The 20,267-nt window shown below is 36.2% G+C and overlaps 1 protein-coding gene across 3 annotated transcripts; it reads left to right on the forward strand.

Moving 5' to 3' along the window:
* Nucleotides 1-1,576: 1,576 nt before the first annotated feature.
* LOC112156040 (mucin-22) lies at nt 1,577-14,721 on the forward strand. 3 transcript variants are annotated; one of them, XM_024288175.2, is made up of 5 exons: nt 1,577-2,889; nt 4,647-4,723; nt 5,222-11,616; nt 11,892-11,959; nt 12,444-14,721. In XM_024288175.2, exons 1-4 carry the CDS (start codon nt 2,876-2,878, stop codon nt 11,916-11,918), a joined length of 6,513 nt encoding a protein of 2,170 aa, XP_024143943.1. In that variant the 5' UTR covers nt 1,577-2,875; the 3' UTR covers nt 11,919-11,959; nt 12,444-14,721. The 3 variants fall into 3 exon arrangements, with proteins under 3 accessions (XP_024143943.1, XP_036072492.1, XP_036072491.1); XM_036216599.1 differs by having other exon boundaries at nt 4,658-4,723; XM_036216598.1 differs by lacking the exon at nt 1,577-2,889 and having other exon boundaries at nt 4,145-4,723.
* Nucleotides 14,722-20,267: the final 5,546 nt, after the last annotated feature.

Raw genomic sequence — 20,267 nt, forward strand, 5'->3', positions numbered from 1 at the left:
TTTCATTATTATTCATTATCAATAATGTATAACTAAAGGCAAACCGAGCAATTTGGTTATATCTACATACAACTCACTACCCATGAAGTAGCTCTCAGTTTCAAAAAGGTTGGTGACCCCTGTTCTAGAGTCTTGACACAGTCAATAAAAAATGTGAACATGTTATCAATGAGGTTGACGATGGTTGTTGACTTTTTTTTAAATTTCAAATTCAATGTATTTTTAATACAATATCTCCAGCTGTCAAAAACATCTGCTCACACTGTACAGATAAGGTTGGAGAACAAAGACTTTCTAAGGACAGCTCAAGGTTTTGGTGTTTCCAGGGATCCTGGGACCTTGCAGTATTACCTTCTAATAATACTGAATTGGATTTTTCTGAGCTTTTCCAGGCACTACAACCCCTCGGACTATCACTGGGACATTCAAACGCTTTCATACAGGAGTGGTGCCACACTGGAGACATGGAGGGTGAAGTGTCCTTCGATCATTGGCCGACCTGCTCAACCACCTGATCTCTGTTCCTTCTGGTTGGCATCAGCTATGGCACTTTTTGTCTGCCTCCCCGATTTGATACCAAGATGTTGCTACAGGTTCTCTAAAAAGCAACAAAATGGATTTTAGTTCATGATTTCCAAACAACCACAAGCAAACAATGTTGAAAAGACGGTTCCTGGAGGTCCTCAAATGTGCGTTCGTGGTTAAAAATGATGAATAAAAAGGATGGTTACAAAGGAAGAATAAATTAATAGAAATTCAAAGTCTTTAAAACTGTAGAATTGTTGTACAATTTACTTACATACCTTGTGTGCATCCAGGGCTTTATTCTCACACCTGGCTCTACTATGTCTTCGCATCAAGGAGGTGGATTTGCTCAAGTATAAAAGTTTTATCAAACAAATACGACATTTAACCTGGAGAAATTAATGAATATTGAATTAAGAGTCCCTTTGAAATTAATTTGAAATCAGTTAGATCAAGTAAAACTCTGAGAAGAACAGGATGAAACAACAAGGAAATTGGAACAAATACCTTATTTTACAATCTCAGATCAAAATGGGCCAACGTAGTGGAAACTTTTATTTTGCCGTGAGGCTGCTTCATAGTTGATGAGTCTGATAATAGAACCGCAGAATATCCAAGATTCTTGTGGTAGAGGCGTCCCGTTGACAGATGGACTTTTTTATAAACACAGTTTTGTGAGTCAACGTCAATTCAAATCAGTTCCTGTTTCGGTCATATGACTTTTTCAAAGCAATACATGCACCGACCCGGGGTTTTGCTTTTTAAGCCAGATAGATGCGCCGATGCATCTGTGTTGCTGGACACATCACTAGTAGTGAGTTTTAATTGACACGTTTTTGGATTTCTGTTGCATCTTTTGTGTCGTGGTTCTTCCCTGCATCTGGGTGATAAGGGTCAGCCTCCTGCTGGTTTGTCAGAAATCCTACATCATCTGATTTCTGGATCAGGTGTATTTGGCCATTAAGGAACAGGTGTTAAGAAAATACACAGGACACCAGTCCTCAAGGCCTGGATTTTGGGGACTTCTGGTTTGTGTATTTGCTGTGATCACTCTCAAACTGTTGTCAAATGCAGACTGCTGGGACTTCTTCCAGAGGTGTGGCACACCACAGGTCCCTAGAGCTAAAAACGGTGTTATAGATGATCCCGATATCCTCATTTGAGGAAAACAACATTAAGATCTGTGATCACCATATATCCATCCTCAGATAGAGGTGAATCTTTTTAGGGCAACTGGAGTAATCCTTGATACTTTTGGGTGAAGGCAGGGCACATCCTGAACAGGTAACAATGCATGCCAGTGGAGTACTTAGTTAACCTATGACTCATGTCATTGGACTGTGGGAGGAAAGCGGAGTGCCTAAAGAAAACTTACGAATGCACAAGAAGAACATGCAAACTCCACACAGAAAGAAAGCAGCTGAGATTTAAACCAGGAGCCCTAACCACCATACCATAAACACAATGGGGGCAGCAGTAGGGCTGTCGTCCTCTGATTGGAAGATCGCAGCTTTGATTCAAGACATGTTTTATTCATTTTCCACCTTGACTTTCCACCCGCTTATAATGCTGAAATGACTGATGCATCGCAAATTCACCTGACCAAATACCTGTACAGAAGTATTTTAAACAAAAAAAAACACCTCATTAAACAAAACAGAAAAGCTTAAGGCCACTATCAGAGCAACTAAAGATTCTAGAAAACCTCAGTAGTGCCACGTTTATCCCCTCTGATGTCTCACTGCCACAGTGAAATATAAAAATAAAAATAAAAGTAAAAAGCTGCAAGAGGAAGTATGTGAGATCACCCCTCCTTCACACGGAAAGGGAGGAGGATAAAAAAAAAATGTTTAAAACACAACTTCCTCCTTGACTGAGACAATTAATCCAGAATCCAATGCAAAAGACATTTCTATACAAGGGTCCAAATTACCATTAAGTGCTCCGATTTTCTATTTCTTTCTAGATTTTCATTTAATTTGCAAAAAAAAAAAAAAAAAATCTGTACTGATTTCTTTATAAAATAAATGAATAATCAGACATAATACATTTTCATGTGTTTTTGCTGCATGTCTCAGTCGATCAGAGGACACTCTGTTTAGCTGTGTCTAAAAGTCAACCTTTTCCCACGGCACACTTTGCCTGCTATTTGACTGAATTTAAATGTTTCTCACTCAACCCTTTCTGAGTTTAAGCTTGAGTTTAAGCTTGTGCTGTGATCAGCTGCCATGGGTGCAGTTAAAGCAGGAAGAACTGGTTTTAAAGACACACTTTGCACCTTCGGTCTGTCTTTTGGTTCCGTGTTTATCTGTGAAGGCTCGACAAGAAGATTTAAACTAATTTCACGTTAATGAAATGGAAAAGGTGAGTAAATCGTTTTTGAAGCGAAGATTGTGTCAGTTAAAATGTGTTTCCACCTTAAGGTTGGCTAAGGAAGCAATCTAGGCTCAGCTATGTTTGAGACGACTGAAGTAGCGAGTGAGACCTGGTGGTTGATTAGAAACCGGAGAACTTAATGGAGCAATAGTAATGTGCACGTGTGTCTTGGTTTGGAGTGGGATACTTAGGATAGATGGATCAAAGCAGCCGAGTTAAAGTGAATGACAAAGTTGATAAGTGTACACTGACGTTGTTTTTTTTATTTGTCATTAAATTAACATTTAAAGCCTTTTTTTTCAACAGGATTAAGTCTAAATTAATCAATTAATCCAGTTTGGACTAAAATGGCACCTTATTTTTTGATCAATTTCTATAAATACAGTCTGCCGGAAGAGCTTCTTAAATTTCCTGAGGGCAAAACTTTGGTACAAACACAGAAGTCACGATAAAGCAATGAGCCTGACAGCACAAACCTCTCCCTAACTCTCCCTTATTTTTGTACTCATTGCACATTGCATCCTATTTTGCAAATATTCTTCTCTTTAAAAAAAAAAAGTTAGTTTTTTTTTAAAGAAGAGAAGAGTTCCAAGTTACTTTCTTGATTTTAATAGACTGATTTTTGAGTTCGATGCTAAAAGAAAATAATATGCAAAGCATTGTGTAGAATACAAAACATAGAGCTAGAATGTCAAGTTTTAATGCCACTGTATAAAATATATTGGTCCTTCTTCAAAGTTGAAAGGCAAAAAATAAGAGATGCTAGATTTTACTTTTTGCCACTTCTGTTACAAAGTTTTATTCATTTATTTATTTATTTTCACAAAAGCTTTAAATATAAGCAGTATAAAAAAATTAAATCCAAGTTTCACGATAAAGTTGTGTTATTTATTAATTTATTTATCTTTATTAAAACCGGAAATATAAAGTGTTTTAAATATATATATATATATATATATATATATTTAGAAAATTCAAGTTTTACTACAAGGCATTTATTTATTCATCTTCATTAAAATCATAAATATATGTAGTATTTAAAAATATATATTCAAGTTTTACTACACAGGCATTTATTTTTTTATCTTCATTAAAACTATAAATGTAAGCAGTATTAAAAAACATATAAACACTTTTAAGTTTCTTTTAATGTTGTGTTTTTTTTACTTCACCAGAACTGTAAATTAAGCAGTATTTTTAAAATGTTAAATAAATTAATAAAAGTCATATTTTAATACAAAGTTGTTTTATTTATCCACCTTCATTAAAACTGTTAAATATAAGCAGTATTTTTTTAAATGTAAGAAAGGATTTATAAAAAAAAATGATAAAAAAATTCTTATACATTAGCTGTTGGTGATAAATCCTCTGATTAAATTAAATCGTAACTATTTGAGTTGAAGAGCAGTCTTGTTGTTTTCTTAACTGCATATTAACAGTGCAAATACTAAACATGCTAAATTGCTCTGTTTTTAGTTTTATGCTCAATTTCAAACATCTCATACTACTACTACTCTGGATTAGCAAAACTGGTACCGTCATAGTTTAAACTGCATCTGTTCAGATTAAATTTCAGTATGTTGTGTAGTCTGACATAGATATTCTTTGAATGTAAATCAAATACACCATGTACAGATGGATGGATGGATAATAGCGGGATCAGCACTATTTAAAAAAAAATGTTTTTTACTATTTTACTATTTTTACTTACATATGAAGATCTGTCTCTTGCCACTTTTTGTCAGTGTCTTTGCAGAACACCAAATGGAAACCTGGTCAGTTTATGCCATGAAAGGAGGACTTTCTCTAATCCTGCTGGCAGGTCAGTCACATGGCTGAAATCATGAACTATATAATAGCATTGTACTAATATTCAAAAATCAATTGAAATAGACAATGAACTGTGTTAATGTGAAATAAAATATGGATCATCGCTTAATTTGATTAGACATAAATTAAAATTCTACTGTCCATTCTTGGGTTATAAAAATAAAAAAGATTTGGGAAAAGAAAGAAATACCATAAATAAAAAGTCTTTGAATTTTTCATATGAAATGTTTTTTTTCCATTTTTAGATGTTTACTTCTACTTTACTGTGAAATGCTTCCTCCATCAGATCATCAATCTTGTATCACCAGATGTTTTTCAAGAGTTCACTTTACCATTTGTTTTTGTGCCAAAACGACCTAAGGCACTAAAGAGAACATAGCAAGCTGTCAACAATCACACTTGTACTTTAGTAGAATTTTTTTCTAGTAAATGTGATCCCATTTCTTTTTTTCCAACTAATATAAATTCTTCTTCTTCCTCTCCCATGAAGCTGCCTGCATGGGTTCACAACAAAGCAATACAACCCCAGAACTAACAGGGCAAATGGGCAATGATAGTCAGACTACCACACATTGGCCTGAAAATGGACATACAACAACTAAAACAACTGCAACATTCAGTTTGTATGAAAAAAATACAACCCTAGGTTCTGAAGAAACATCAAAAACAATGGAATACACTATAACTGGCCAGGAACACAGCAAAACCAGCCAACAAACTCAATTGGCCTCAAGCCAAGCAGCCTCTTTACCAAGCGAAAACACAGAAACAGCAAATGAAAGTCCACCCCCAACAAAAACTGAATATAGTTTAGAATCTAGTGACAGCCCAATCACCAGCATTTCACCTTTTTCAATCAGTGAGTTAGCAAGCACAACAGAAAATGACTTCCAAGACCAGACAAAAACGGATCATTCAAATTTAAGCATAACCAGATCTGAAGAGACAACCTTAGATTCATCGTCTGGGACTGAACTTCACACAGCAACTACAAATCTGAGTACTGTTGATGAACTGGTGAACACCAATGAGAGGTCATCTGCACAGACAACTACTATTTTTCCAACACAGACTTTAAAAAAAATGACAAGTGCATCTCAAGAATTCACAAGCACATTTAGTAAGGAAACGTCAGAATCCTCAAGTTCATCCAAACAAGAAACTTCCTCATTTTTTCCAAGGAGGAGCACCCAAAATCTCCTATCCACTGGACGTCAAAATCCCTCACCAACAGCAGATTTAGGATCAGCCACATCAAATCAGAATATATTATCTACACTCCCTGTAACTTCATCGTCATCTAAACATATTTTCTTCACAGAAACATCAGCTCCAACACTGACAACAGATCAGACATCTTCTGTAGTTTCCAGCTCTGTCATGCAGTCTCAAATCTCAGACACAAAAATTACAACGGCTTCTCTTACAACACACAATGATAAAAATTCAGTACAAACATCCACAATCCATCATGTGACACAAGAGTCATCAACTGAACTGACTGCAACAGAACAAGTTTCAACGACAAAACAAAGCTCAGGATCTTTCAAACCAAACTCACAGCCAAGTCCCAGAGAGAATCCCAGCACAACCCAGGAAAAAGACCCACCTCTGGGAACAGCAGCTACACATAATTCAGCATCAGACACAAGTGGATCTACCACACAGAATGTAAGTGATGTTGCAACCTTAGAAACTACTGCCACATCTGGAGGTTCTCAAAGGGTCCCCATCTCAACTCCAATTCAGACATCACAGAGTTATGAGACATTATTCACACAATCTGCTGTTGACAGGAGATGGTGGGACTCACCACAGACACAGTCTATAATAACCATTCCCAAGGGCTTCGGATCAACACAAGTAACAGCAGAGAAACACAAGTCACCTACAATGGAATTACCAATATCAGCAACAACATCATCTATAGAAGCCCAAAGCATGACGGCTGTGCCACAAACAAGTAAAACTACAGTAACATACAAAGTTCCCTTTTCTGTGATAACAGAAACACCCATGACACTAAAAGTAACCGCTTTAGCCACAACCAAAAAACAAACAGCTATAAATTCTGAAACTCTTGTCCAACAATCCACCACTATGAAACAAACTACTGCCGTGACACAACAGAGCTCAATTTTTGTCCCGGCATCAACTGACCAATACGAAAAAACATCCAAACCACTTTCATTTTCAACTCTACTTCAACAAAGAATAACAGAGTCACAGCAATTACCATCTACTACAAATATATTTTCATCAGCGACAAAAGAACACCAATATACCAGAGTAAATATGTCTACAAAAGTAAGTTCAACAGAACTAACGACTTCATTTACAGCAAGAAGTCAAACAACTCTAAATTCCTCAGTGGTGCAACACTCTGATGCCATCGTAAAATCAACAACAAAAGCAAGTACAACCATGGTTCCAAAGGCCTCTTCTGACGAAAAGTCACAAACTACAGATGTAAAATCCACAGAACCACCTAGTTCAACACAATTGACCTCTTCACTTATGGAAAAAAGTCAAATAACTTTAAACTACCAAGAAGAATCAGGCAACAGTGTAAAATCAACAACAAAAGAAAGAACAACTATGATTATAAGTGCTTCTGAAGGAAAGTCACGATTTACAGATACAAAATCTACAGAACCACCAAGTTCAACACAATTAACCTCTTTAGTTACAGACAGAAGTCCAACAACTCTATACTCCCCAGAAGTAATGCAACAATCTGACACCACTGTGATTTCATCAACAAAAGAAACTACAACTAGGGTTGCAAGTGCCTCTTCTGAAGAAAAGTCACAAACTACAGATATAAAATCTACAGAACCACCAGGTTCAACACAACTAACCACTTCACTTACAGAAAGAAATTCAACAACCCCAAACTCCCCTGAAGTACCTGATACCACTGTAAAATCAACAATAAAAGCAAGTACAACTATGGCTGTGAGCACGTCTTCTGAAGGATTGTCACAACGTACAGATATGAAATCTACAGAATCACCAGGTTCAACACAATTAACCACTTCACACACAGAAAGAAGTTCAACAACTCTAACCTCCCCTGAAGTATCTGATACCATTGTAAAATCAACAATAAAAGCAAGTACAACTATGGCCATAAGTGCCTCTTCTGAAGGAAAGCCACAAACTACACATATAAAATCTGCAGAACCACCAAGTTCAACACAGTTGCACTCTCCATTTACAGCAAAAAGTCCTAGTACTCTAAACTTCTCAGAAGTAGTGCAAGGGTCTGACGCCACCATAAGATCAACAATAAAAGCGAGTACTACTATGGTTGTAAGTGCTTGTTCTAAAGGAAAGTCACAAACTACAGATACAAAATCTATAGAACTACCAAGTTCAACACAATTAATTACTTCATTTACAGCAAGAAGTCAAACAATTCTAAACTCCCCAGAAGTAGTGCAACAATCTGAAACATTAAAATCAACAACAAAAGAAAGTACAACCATGGTTCCAAAGGCCTCTTCTGAAGAAAAGTCACAAACTACTGATACAAAATCTAAAGAACCACCTAGTTCAACACAATTGATCACTTCACTTATGGAAAAAAGTCCAATAACTTTAAACTACCAAGAAGAATCAGGCAACAGTGTAAAATCAACAATAAAAGCAAGTACAACTATGGTTGTAAGTGCCTCTGAAGGAAAGTCGCAACTTACAGATACAAAATCTACAGAACCACCAAGTTCAACACAATTAACCTCTTTAGTTACAGACAGAAGTCCAACAACTCTAAACTCCCCAGAAGTAATGCAACAATCTGACACCACTGTGATTTCATCAACAAAAGAAACTGCAACTAGGGTTGTAAGTGCCTCTTCTGAAGAAAAGTCACAAACTACAGATATAAAATCTACAGAACCACCAGGTTCAACACAGTTAACCACTTCACTTACAGAAAGAAATTCAACAACTCTAACCTCCCCTGAAGTATCTGATACCATTGTTAAATCAACAATAAAAGCAAGTACAACTATGGCTACAAGTGCCTCTTCTGAAGGAACGCCCCAAACTACACATATAAAATCTGCAGAACCACCAAGTTCAACACAATTGCATTCTCCATTTACAGCAAGAAGTCCAACAGTAGTGCAACAATCTGAAACATTAAAATCAACAACAAAAGAAAGTACAACCATGGTTCCAAAGGCCTCTTCTGAAGAAAAGTCACAAACTACAGATGTAAAATCTACAGAACCACCAAGTTCAACACAATTGATCACTTCACTGATGGAAAAAAGTCCTATAACTCTAAACAACCCTGAAGTATCTGGCAACAGTATAAAATCAACAATCAAAACAAGTACAACTATAGTTGTAAGTGCCTCAGAAGGAAAGTCACAAACTACAGATACAAAATTTACAGGACCACCAAGTTCAACACAATTACACTCTCAAGTTACAGTAAGCAGTCCAACAACTCCAAACTCCTCAGAAGTAGTGCAACAATCCAAAACTACATTAAAATCAACAACAAAAGCGAGTACAACTACGGTTACAAGTGCCTCTTCTGAAGAAAAGTCACAAACTACAGATATAAAATCTACAGAACCAGCAAGTTCCACACTATTAACCACTTCACTTACAGAAAGAAGTCCAACAACTCTAAACTACCCTGAAGTATCTGACACAATTATAACATCAACAGTAACAGCAAGTACAACTATGGTTCTCAGTACCTCTAATTCACAAACTACAGATATAAAATCGAGAGAACCACCAAGTTCAACACAATTACACTCTCCAGTTACAGCAAGAAGTCCAACAACTATAAACTCCTCAAAAGTAGTGAAACAATCTGAACCCAATGTAAAATCCACAGTAGAAGCGAGTACTACTATGGTTTTAAGGGGCTCTTCTGAAGAAAAGTCACAAACTACTGATACACAATCTACAGAACCACCAAGTTCAACACAATTAGCCACTTCACTTACAGAAATAAGTACAACAATTCTAAACTCCTCAGAAGTAGTGCAACAATCTGACACTTCAGTGAAATTAACAACAAAAGCAAGTACAACTCTAGCTGGAAGTACTTCTTTTGAAGAAAAGTCACAAACTACAGATACTAAATCTACAGATCCACCAAGTTCATTACAATCTACCACTCCAGTTACAGAAAGAAGTTCAACAACTCTGAACTCCCCTGAAGTAGTGCAACAATCTGACACGACTCTAAAATCAACGATAAAAGCAAGTACCACTAAGGTTGTAAGTGGCTCCTCTGAAGGAAGGTCACAAACTACAGAACCAAAATCTACAGAACCACCAAGTTTAACACAGTTAACCACTTCAGTTACAGCAAACAGTCAAAGAACTCTAAACTCCTCAGAAGTAGCGCAACAATCTGACGCCACCACAAGATCAACAATAACAGCAAGTACAACTATGTTTGTAAGAACCTCCTCTACTACAAGTACAAGTCTGGTTTCATATCAGAGAACAACTATTGCACCAGGGGTTTCACCGAGGGAGGGAGAGGATGCAATATCATCATTTACAAAAACCCAACAAACATCTGCTAAACTTGCAACTGACAAAACAACTCCATCAAGTAGTGAATTTGTCTCTAGAGTAAGAAGACTCACAACTCCCACTATAATTTCGATGGAAACCACTGAAACACAATCATTTACGACAACAGGTACTGTTGGTATGTCATCATACTCTACAGCCACAAGCAAGGAAATGTCCATTTCAATAGCAACCCTCACTGCATCTATAGCTGCATTAACAGGAGCAACAACTCAAACTATATTGCCTCTGACCACACACACAACTGCAACACAAGCTACAGTTACAAGCATGCCTCATTTGCTGAAGCCAACAACTCCAGATACAAAAAAGCTTGTTAGTTTATCAACACCACCATTGCTCACAGAAACAACGCAAAACACAGATTTGAAAGACAGCACTGTGTCACTATCGCAAGAAGACACAATGACCATGTCATCTCAAGGGCCATTCACAGAGACTTCTTCAAAATCTGCAGGAACAGAAACCACAACAGTGGAATTGACTTTACCTGCTCGGATATCAACCAACATTGCAAAAACCTCTGTAACCTTTTCAAAAGGCACCACACAATATGCAACTCAAGGGGAAATAACTAACTCTCCAGCAAGCACACCAATGTCTGCTTCAGTATCTAAAAACACACAGACAATAACAAAAAATGCACTAGTTATACCTCTGATCACTGGTTTATCTTCTGCAGCAACAACATCTAACATGTCACCCACGACTCGATATTTACCAGCATCCCTTAAAATGACATCCCCACCACTTGAAACAACTGGTCCACAAAAAACAGAAAATACAGATTCAGGCACTTTAAGCAAACCTACACAAGGTTCGGCATCTTCCATTTCACCATCGAGCCCTTTGACAGCAACTGTTGATCCTACACACGCAATCGCCAGTGGGTTAAATTATACCAAAACTACACCAAATACATCACGGGGAGGGCCCCTTCCTTCAAGCAAAAGTACAAATAGCACTGTGTCTTCATACCCATCTTTATTGAGACCCAACTCAACAGAATCCACATCTGCAGCTAATTCAACACCCCAAAAGGAGGTGACTTCAAACATGAAGATGGCTTCACAGACAGAACCAACATCTCAAAGAACAATGACATCAAGTCCAAGTTCCAATGCTTCAACATCCAATGCTGCTCAAGGCAACACAACACAAAAGCAACTTGGCGCTTCTTCACCTGCACCCGGGGACAACATGGTGTTCTTCAAACTTCCCAAGATTGCTGTGGTGACTCGGGTCGTCTTTGAACACCCAACTTTTGTCAGGACCTCATTTACGCCTGCAAATACTACAAAGACAGAGGTAAAAACACATATAAATGTTTCAAGAATGCCTGGTAGATTGCATGATTTTTTAGCATTACCCTATGTTTATAGATTTGGCAAGTTTATGTTTATAGATTTCACCTTAAGACATTTTTTCAAAAATTGAGATGTGAAAAAATTCTGGAAATTATTTGTATTGCAGGGAGTAAGTTAAGCCAAATATTTTACTTTTTATATCATAATGTAATATTTTTTTTATTTTATTTGGCAACACTTTTCATACCACCTAAACATTTTTTTTATCCCTTACAGGTTCCCAGGGCTACCTCTAAACCCTAACCCATTTTCTGTTGGGCAAAGGCAGGATACACCTAGGACAGGTCAGCAGTCCGTCACAGGACCACAATCGTACACCCATACACACTCACACTAACACCTAGGGACTATTTAGTCACCAATCAACCTACTTTTTGGACTGCAGGAGGAATCTGGAGGCCCTTTCTGTGTGGAGAAAACTCCACACAGAAAGGGCCCAGCTGGGACTTGAACCAGGGCCCTCTTGCAGCAAAGCAAGAGCACTAACCATTGCAACAGTGTGCAGCTTTAGTCAGCCACCAATTGTGCAGGTTTTTCTACCTAAAAAATATAAGACAGGCTTGTAATTTTTTATTATAGGTACATTTCAACTATGAGAGACAGAATGAGGGAAAATAATCCAGAAAATTACTTTGTAGAATTTTTTATTTGGTAAATAAGTATTTGGCCACTTACGAACCAAGATTTCTTGCTCTCACAGACCTAACTTTTAATTCAAGATGCCCCTCTTTACCTGTATTGATGGCTAATGTTTGAACTCTTTATCAGCATACACCTGTCCACAACCTCAACACTCCAAACTCCACTGTAGCCAAGACCAAAGAGCTGTCAAAAGGCACCAGTGACAAAATTGTAGACCTGCAATGGCTGGAAAGACTCAATTTGCAAGAGGTAAGCAGCTTGGTGTGGCAAAAGCTGTGGGAGCTATTACTAAAAATTGGAAGACAGACAAGACCACTCATAATCTCCCTAGATCTGCAGCTGTATATAAAATGCCATCATATTTGGTCAAAATTATCACAACTGTGAGCAAAAATTCCAGGAGCACATGAGGGGGAACTAGTGAATGCCTTGGAGAGAGCTTGGATAAAAAGTACCAAAGGCTACCATCAATCAGACTCAACATCAGCAGAGACTCAAATCCTGCAGAGCCAGATGTGTCACCTTCTCAGTACATGTCTAGACCCATCCTGAGGTGTTCTAGCCAGTCTTCCAGATTTCAACCCCATAGGAAAGCTTTGGAAGTTGAAAGTCTGTAATTCCCAGTAACAGCCTGAAAGCATCACTGCTCTCAAGGAGATTTGCATGGAGGAATGGATAAAAATACCAGCAGTAGTGTGAGAAAACCTAATGGAGACTTACAGAAAATTTTTACCTTATTGCCACCAAAACAAAAAGTAGAAAATATCTAAGCAATACGGTCTTTTTTATTATCAAAGAGTCATTTTTTTACCTTATTTGTAAGAAAATACTTTCAAAATAATACAATGTGATTTATTTGTCTCATTCTTTCTCTCAAAGTTTAAATACTGGTAAATATCTATGATGAAAATGTCAAGCCTCTCCCATCATTTGAAGTGTGACAGCTTGGACAATTAATGGTTGACCAATATTTTTTTTTCACCCCACTGTACATTTTTACTGTTTTCTTCTTTCCATGGGATGGATTATAAATTACAATGTAAAAAAAAAAGTCTTGCCAAGTCTATATAACTTCGTAACATTAAAAAATGTAGTTTACAGCAACATCCTTGAAGCATGATGTGTCTGTGAAATGTATGAGTTATCCTAAAATTACCATGCCCTAGTTTGTATTATAAATGAGGGGACATCTCTTAAAAAATGTACACAATTCAAATGTCTTTATTTCCTTGAACTGGTATACAAATTGTTAGTTGTGACCCTTGTGCTATGCTAGGCACGTTAATGTTGGGAATGAAGTCATCTGGATATCACAATGTGATATTATCTTGTCTTTTGTCTCATATGTATTGTATTGTATGCACAATTACGGTACTTATAAATGTGGAAACGGTTTTAGTTAAGTTTGCTTTTCTTATAAAAAAAACAAACCCGTGTAATCTATATAATATCCTAGGATGAACACCCTTTCATGAGCTAAATGCTGTGTAATTAGGTGTAATTGCAGCTAAAACCCCCTTCTTGAAGCCTGAAAATCTTCATGCCATGTTTTAACCACAGGTTTTTAAAAGGTAAATGTGACCTACATCATCTCACTTGAATTATAAAAATGCAGACACACACCCTGCTTGGGTGCGTCTGTGTCAAAGGGAAAAATGTATCAGAAACATCACCAAAAAAATAACTATAGTGTCACTGATTTTAGATTTATGACTTGTGTCACTAAGCTACAAAAGTTGAAGATATTTGTGGAATTCCTAAGTGTATTATGCATGGATAAAGACAAGACCTGAAATCCCTCAGCCTGGTGTGGCATGTTTCAAGCCAGCTAGGAGACATCTTTCATGTTATACTAACGTATAAGTAGACAGTAAATAGTCATTGAAAAGATTTGCAGTACTTTGTAGTCCAGTGTATTGGAAAACGTTGTATTTTGTTCTGCATTTTATTTTGTTTTGTATTTTTTTTTACTGGAAATCTAATAAAGTAAGATCTTTTTTGAAAAAATACCAGTTTTGAAGTGTTTATTAAAGAGATATATGCTTCTATAGAAAGAGTTAAATCTCTTTATAATAATAAAATTTTAATTTTATATAACTTTTAAAGCAGTTATGAAACTAAATTTGATGTTTTGGACTTTTTATTTTGTTATTAGCAGACTTGAGAAAATTAGGCACTACTTTTTTTTTACTGTAGGGGCTCAGATTTCACAGTCAGGGAATGATGTAAGGAGTGAAGTCTTCTGATAACGAAGAGAGAAGGATGTGATATAAATAAATAAGCTGATTATACTGACGTTGTCACTGGATCAATATAAACAAGGAAGCTGCCATATATAGTTTCCATTAGTAAACTGGGATTTATGTAAGCAATACAAACTTCAAATTTAGTAGTTGGTTATTTTTTGAAAGAAAACTATGCTCCTGACTACAATAATTGACTGCCAGTGCGTCACACCTGAACGGGATCGATTAATATTCCTCCTTTGGGTATTTTTAAAATATTTCGCAGAGAAAAACATCTGACATGCTTTTATGAACACTTCAGGTTAAAGTAACAAAATGTCATTAGTAGTGTTTTCTCTGATTGTGTGAAAAAAACCTTTTTTCTTTTATACTTTCATTCTAATCTAATCTGATATGCATGGAAAAATTACCCATCATAAAAAACAGGATATTTTCTTTCCACCTGGTATTTATGACTCTTATAGTCATTTGTGTTGCAAACAGCTGCCAATACCTGAACATATCTGATTTTAAATGGCTTGACCAACCTGTCAAACTGGGTTTTAATAGAACAGAGTGGAGACAGAAAGCATAAGAGCTGAAGAATTAGGTCATCAGTACATCCTTATGCCATGATGAGAATAATTAACATGAATATCAGTTTTGTTCAAATAAAACAAGAAGCTGAAACCAGTGAAATATTTTTTTTCATCCTTTGGTAAAACACATGCTGTACAGTCACCATACTACGGTCATATAGTAATTAAAATACTAGAATATTAAAGATACAGAGGTTATAAGTGTTCAAAGATACTGGAATATCAATGGTATTCCAGTACTGAAGATAATCCAGTATCCTGGAACACTTAAAACTGTATTTTTTTTATTTTCCTAAATTAATATAGATTGACCTTTTACAATGTAAAATAAAACAGGATAAAAACCTCTTTTAATGGTAACCACACCAAGACAGGCAACTTAAGTGCAAACACACAAAAATACAAAAAAACACCACACATATATGATCTACTAAAACTAAACATAAGGATTTATAACTACAATAAAAACCTACAAGAATGTGTTACATGAAATTGCAGCTAGTTGAAACCGGCATGTACTTAATAAACTGTTAGCTTCCAGCCTTTTTTCCAGTGCAAAAATTGTAATTCACCTTTTAGAAAGTCCTGTCAGGGGTCGCTATACAGTGAATCAGCTTTCACAGATCTGTACATTTGATTTGGCAGAGATTTTTTTTACCGGATGCCTTTCCTGACATAACCCTCTATTTTATTTGGAATGGGGATTGGCACATGAAGACCCAGACTTGCGCCACCCCCTATGGCTACATGGTTAGGCAGTAGCATGAAAGATTAAAAATTAAAGAGAGTTTATTGCCATTTGTACATGCTAAGGGAACAAGTACTTTGGGATAGTGCTTTGGCTGCTCTCAAGTCAGGATTGTTACAAGGGCAACAAAGACAACAAGTATAAACAATAAACATATATAAAAATACAGAAGGATTTAAGAAGACATGAGAATATAGGGTTGCGGACCCTTACTTTTAGGAACAGCCAGCACCTCAAAAAACGACAAGTTGGGGACACCTAAAATGTCAAAAGTGACACAGAGAGGTTCTTAACCAAACGTCAATATGTGATGAGTTGGGAATGAGAATGTGTTGGCTCAGCTACAGGAACATTGCCACAGCGCGTACCCAGATCGGACAGTAACAGGGTCAGCTCCACCGGCGTGAGGCTGTAATGTTGGACCCCAGCTGCAACAGTGCAAGTGAGTACTGCAAGAACAACCACAGATCCAGCTGGCAATCCTTTACACAAACAAATCCCATGGGGAAATGCTGGGGCCAAAAAATAAGAAGAAAAACTTAAAAATAAAATACTGCCACTGAAGCACCTTATTACCCAAACACACCTGATCCAGGGAATCACCACTAGATAAGGTGGGGTTTCTAGAAAACCAGCAGGAGGCCAGCCCTCGAGGACTGATTTTGGACACTCCTGACTTAAAATGTATAAATCACATAAAATGTACAATAAACTACATAACTATGATAAATAACTGAAAAACAAAAAAAGTAAAAAAACAGGTAAGGTTATCTAAAAGCCATTTTGAAAAGGTGGGTCTTGAGGTACTTCAATAAAAGGGAATCTATCTGAAAACACGTCAACTCTTTCATCAAAGCACCAAGCCTACCCTGTATTTAGTATATATAATCATAGCTAATCAGCACTTATGTGTTTGGTATGTTCTTTCTTCTGGAATCAAGCACTGAGTGGCCTGTCACACCTCTCCTTGTCAGAGAGATTTAAATATCTGTCAGCTTGCTCAAGAGAACAGAATTAAGCAAGCAGTATTTCCCCCTAAGCACAGAGATGACTCAGTTTCAGGCAGAAAAAATGTATTTCCTTTGTTCTGTATATAGATGTTTCTAAAGGGATTCAGGTTAGAAGTCAAGCCTCATAACGTTGTTCGATAACTGCTACTGCACCAACCAGAACTTTATTCTTTTGAGAATTTGTGTGCAAAAAAGTAAAGTAACAAGTAATTAATAACTTTTTAAATTGGGGAATGAGTAAAATAATTTTGCTAATATTATCCCAATTGTGATACTATCAAAATACTCTTTCTCACAAATAAAAAAAGGTCATCTTGCATTAATGAGGGTTGTAAAATCTTCCATAAAGTTAAGCAAAGCCTATAGGACTGAAATTCGGTTCTTCCTGGTTGTTTCTGTCCAGGAAAACATTTAGCTGACAGTTAATGGCTGTTGGTGCCAGACTATTGTTAGCTAGAAAATATAAAAAAGGTTAGATAAAATGAAAAGATTAAACACCAACAAAAAACACAAAACATATAACTCAGTGAAAACTGTTTAATTCATTGGGAATAAAAGAAAATATGCTAAACAAACAGGATCTGCTATGCAATAAAAGTACCATCATAGAATTAAGTTACATGAAGTTACTATTTTGTTCTGACGTATATCCAGTCCTATAGCTGTAGGTAGGACATACCACAAATACATGACTTTTTTTCTTTCAAACATAGTTGCAATACTGTTTTAATTTTGCTTGTTTTCCTTGTGCAACATTGTTATGAAAGCACTTCCAAAATCTGTTTTAAAAAACTATTTGACCTGCTACTTATGAACTAAATACATTTTCTGATGTATTTCTTTGTATTAGAGTTTCCATTATAGTTGGATGGATACGCTGAAAGTTTAACAACAACAGACTTGTTCCCCTCAACAGTTGTTAAGGGGAAAATTTCAAATTTACACTTCGTGTCATAAATGTTAGTGGACCCTGCTCTAAAGTCTATTTTGTCGTTTTGTTTTGCCTACAGTCTTGCCTTGAAATACTCTTGATTAATGTTATTTCTTAACCCACAAAACTGACAGCTTTGTTAAGTAAAACAGGTTTTGCACTCAATACCTCTGGTAAAATTGGGCTACATTCTCAGTTAGAAAGGCAAACATTGTGTTCCAGTTTTTCCTGGAAGCACAAAGCATGTACATGAGTTTCAGAACAAGAGGTTATGTACGTACACTGGGAGTCAATCCTGGTTTTGCTTCTCATGAAAAATATTGCAAAGGTGCGTGACATGTCCCAAATATCTTTCACAGAAACATTTGTTTTATTGTTTCATTTCTATGACAAAAGGTAAGACTGAAATGCATTTGGCGAGTTATTAAAACCTTTAAAGTTACCTTTTCTCACGTATTTATTAGTTTTATTTAACAATTTTAACATTTTGCAACTTTTAAATGATAGTCTTCATCAACCAGAAAGGAATGAGCTGAAGTATCATGTTTGTCAAAGCCCATTCAATAAATACAACTTACACAAAAACAAAACTTAACATCAAGTGGAGAAGGATGCCACAGACATAAAAAAATATATATTTTAACCAAATACATATTAATGTACAAGTTCATAGACATATACATATATACTATGTAAGGGATAATGCCCGATTCTTTTAATCTGTGTTAATGCTAACGCTAGCATTAGCTTTGGGTTTGAGACGTGGAGCTGCAGAAGATCTTTTCTGACCAGTTAAAAGTTGTCTAAATTTCCATGCTCACATAATCATAGTAAACACAGAAAAAGTCAGACAATTCCAGCGTGTCTGACATTAAAAGTAAAAGTTATAATTTTTTAATATGTTTTCTATTGCGGTCAGTGAGCTGCTGTTCGCTCAGCCGTGGTCCCAACATCAGTCCCCTTTGCTGTTACTCATAACTGATCGCCAAGAGAATAAAGGTAAGAAATTATCAAATTAATTGAAAAGTGTTGCAAAATATATGAAAGGGACTATTCAACGTAATGTTATAAATTACCTTCACCCAGGGATTTTTTTTTTTACTTGGGCGCTCTTATTTTGAAAGGCTGAAAATACGTGGCTTCATAGCTGCTCTGAATATTTTTGCTGAGCCAAACCATTTTTGTTTATAAATTATCCAGTAGAACATGTAGCCTGGGAAGCCATTAAAATGTGTACCGGCAATGTAGCAATGTGCGTTTTTGCTGAAGGTATTAAATATGACCAATCTTTCTGCTTTTGTGCTCGATCACACTTAAAATATGTGCAAATAACATCAGTCGAAATAGAAACTGTCAGAATAATATCTGGTCAAATGAAAGGTCAATATTTTTGAATAAAACCTCAAATATTGAAGGATTATTCAAATTTGTATTTATATTAGTGAACGATCTAAGACAGGAAATGAAAGTACAGTTCGGCAGGACTTTCATAAAATAAATGTTGTACATTTTTCTGCTGAAATTGATAAGGTTACCATTTATAATTTAAGTAAAATTGTGTTAAACAGCGTTCAGATCTTCGGTTTCCCGGTCTAAATCCATTAACCGGAAGTTGCGTATCAAATCACACTCATGGCCCTGTTGCCATTTTGTCTGATGTCACGGTGAAAAGGGTCTAAATTACTTAAATAAACCTCCAAAAATTGGTAAAAAAAAAAAAAAGTAAAGGAAGAGTCACAAAACACCATATAAGGCATCCTGAAAGGTGAAAAACAAATGTTTAAATCAGTGTATTCAGAAAACGTCACAACAGAAATGCTCTTCAGGCGCTACACCAGAAAAAGGAAATATCAAATAGGGATTTTTAAAGTCCAAATCATTCCAAATATTCCTTATCAGGAGGACAATGCTTAAAAAGAAATCATCCCATAACAGGGATGTCACAGTAATCTTCTCTCATGAGTCAGTGTGGTTAGATGGTCTCTGACATGCCTTCTAGTTAGTCAATGTTTTTGCATTTGCTGTATTCAGATTCATCATTTAATTCTGTCCCTTTTAGCTTCACATTTAGTTTTAGTATGCTTCTTCTGTTGGGCGTCCTCCAAGAAAAATAACTATGACAGACTAGTTTGAGCACATTTCAGATGATGCTGATAATGTTTTAAGATTGCTATCCCTATAATGACTGTGAACAGATCAACTTCAAAGACACCTTCACAGTTCAGGGAATAGAGGGGCGTTTTCTTTGAGCTGCTGTGAGGTACAAAACTGGTTTAAATGAGGATCTCAAGAATGTCAAACAAGAAGATTTGCATAAAAGCTTACTGAACTCCATTGAACTTAAGGGAAATTGTCTTAGTCACAGTTGTTTAAACTCCACATTTTTTAGGGGGTGTCAAATAATCACATTAATCGCAATTAATTACAGATAAAATTG

The sequence above is a fragment of the Oryzias melastigma genome, linkage group LG18, assembly GCF_002922805.2.
Source record: "Oryzias melastigma strain HK-1 linkage group LG18, ASM292280v2, whole genome shotgun sequence".
Lineage (NCBI taxonomy): Eukaryota > Metazoa > Chordata > Actinopteri > Beloniformes > Adrianichthyidae > Oryzias > Oryzias melastigma.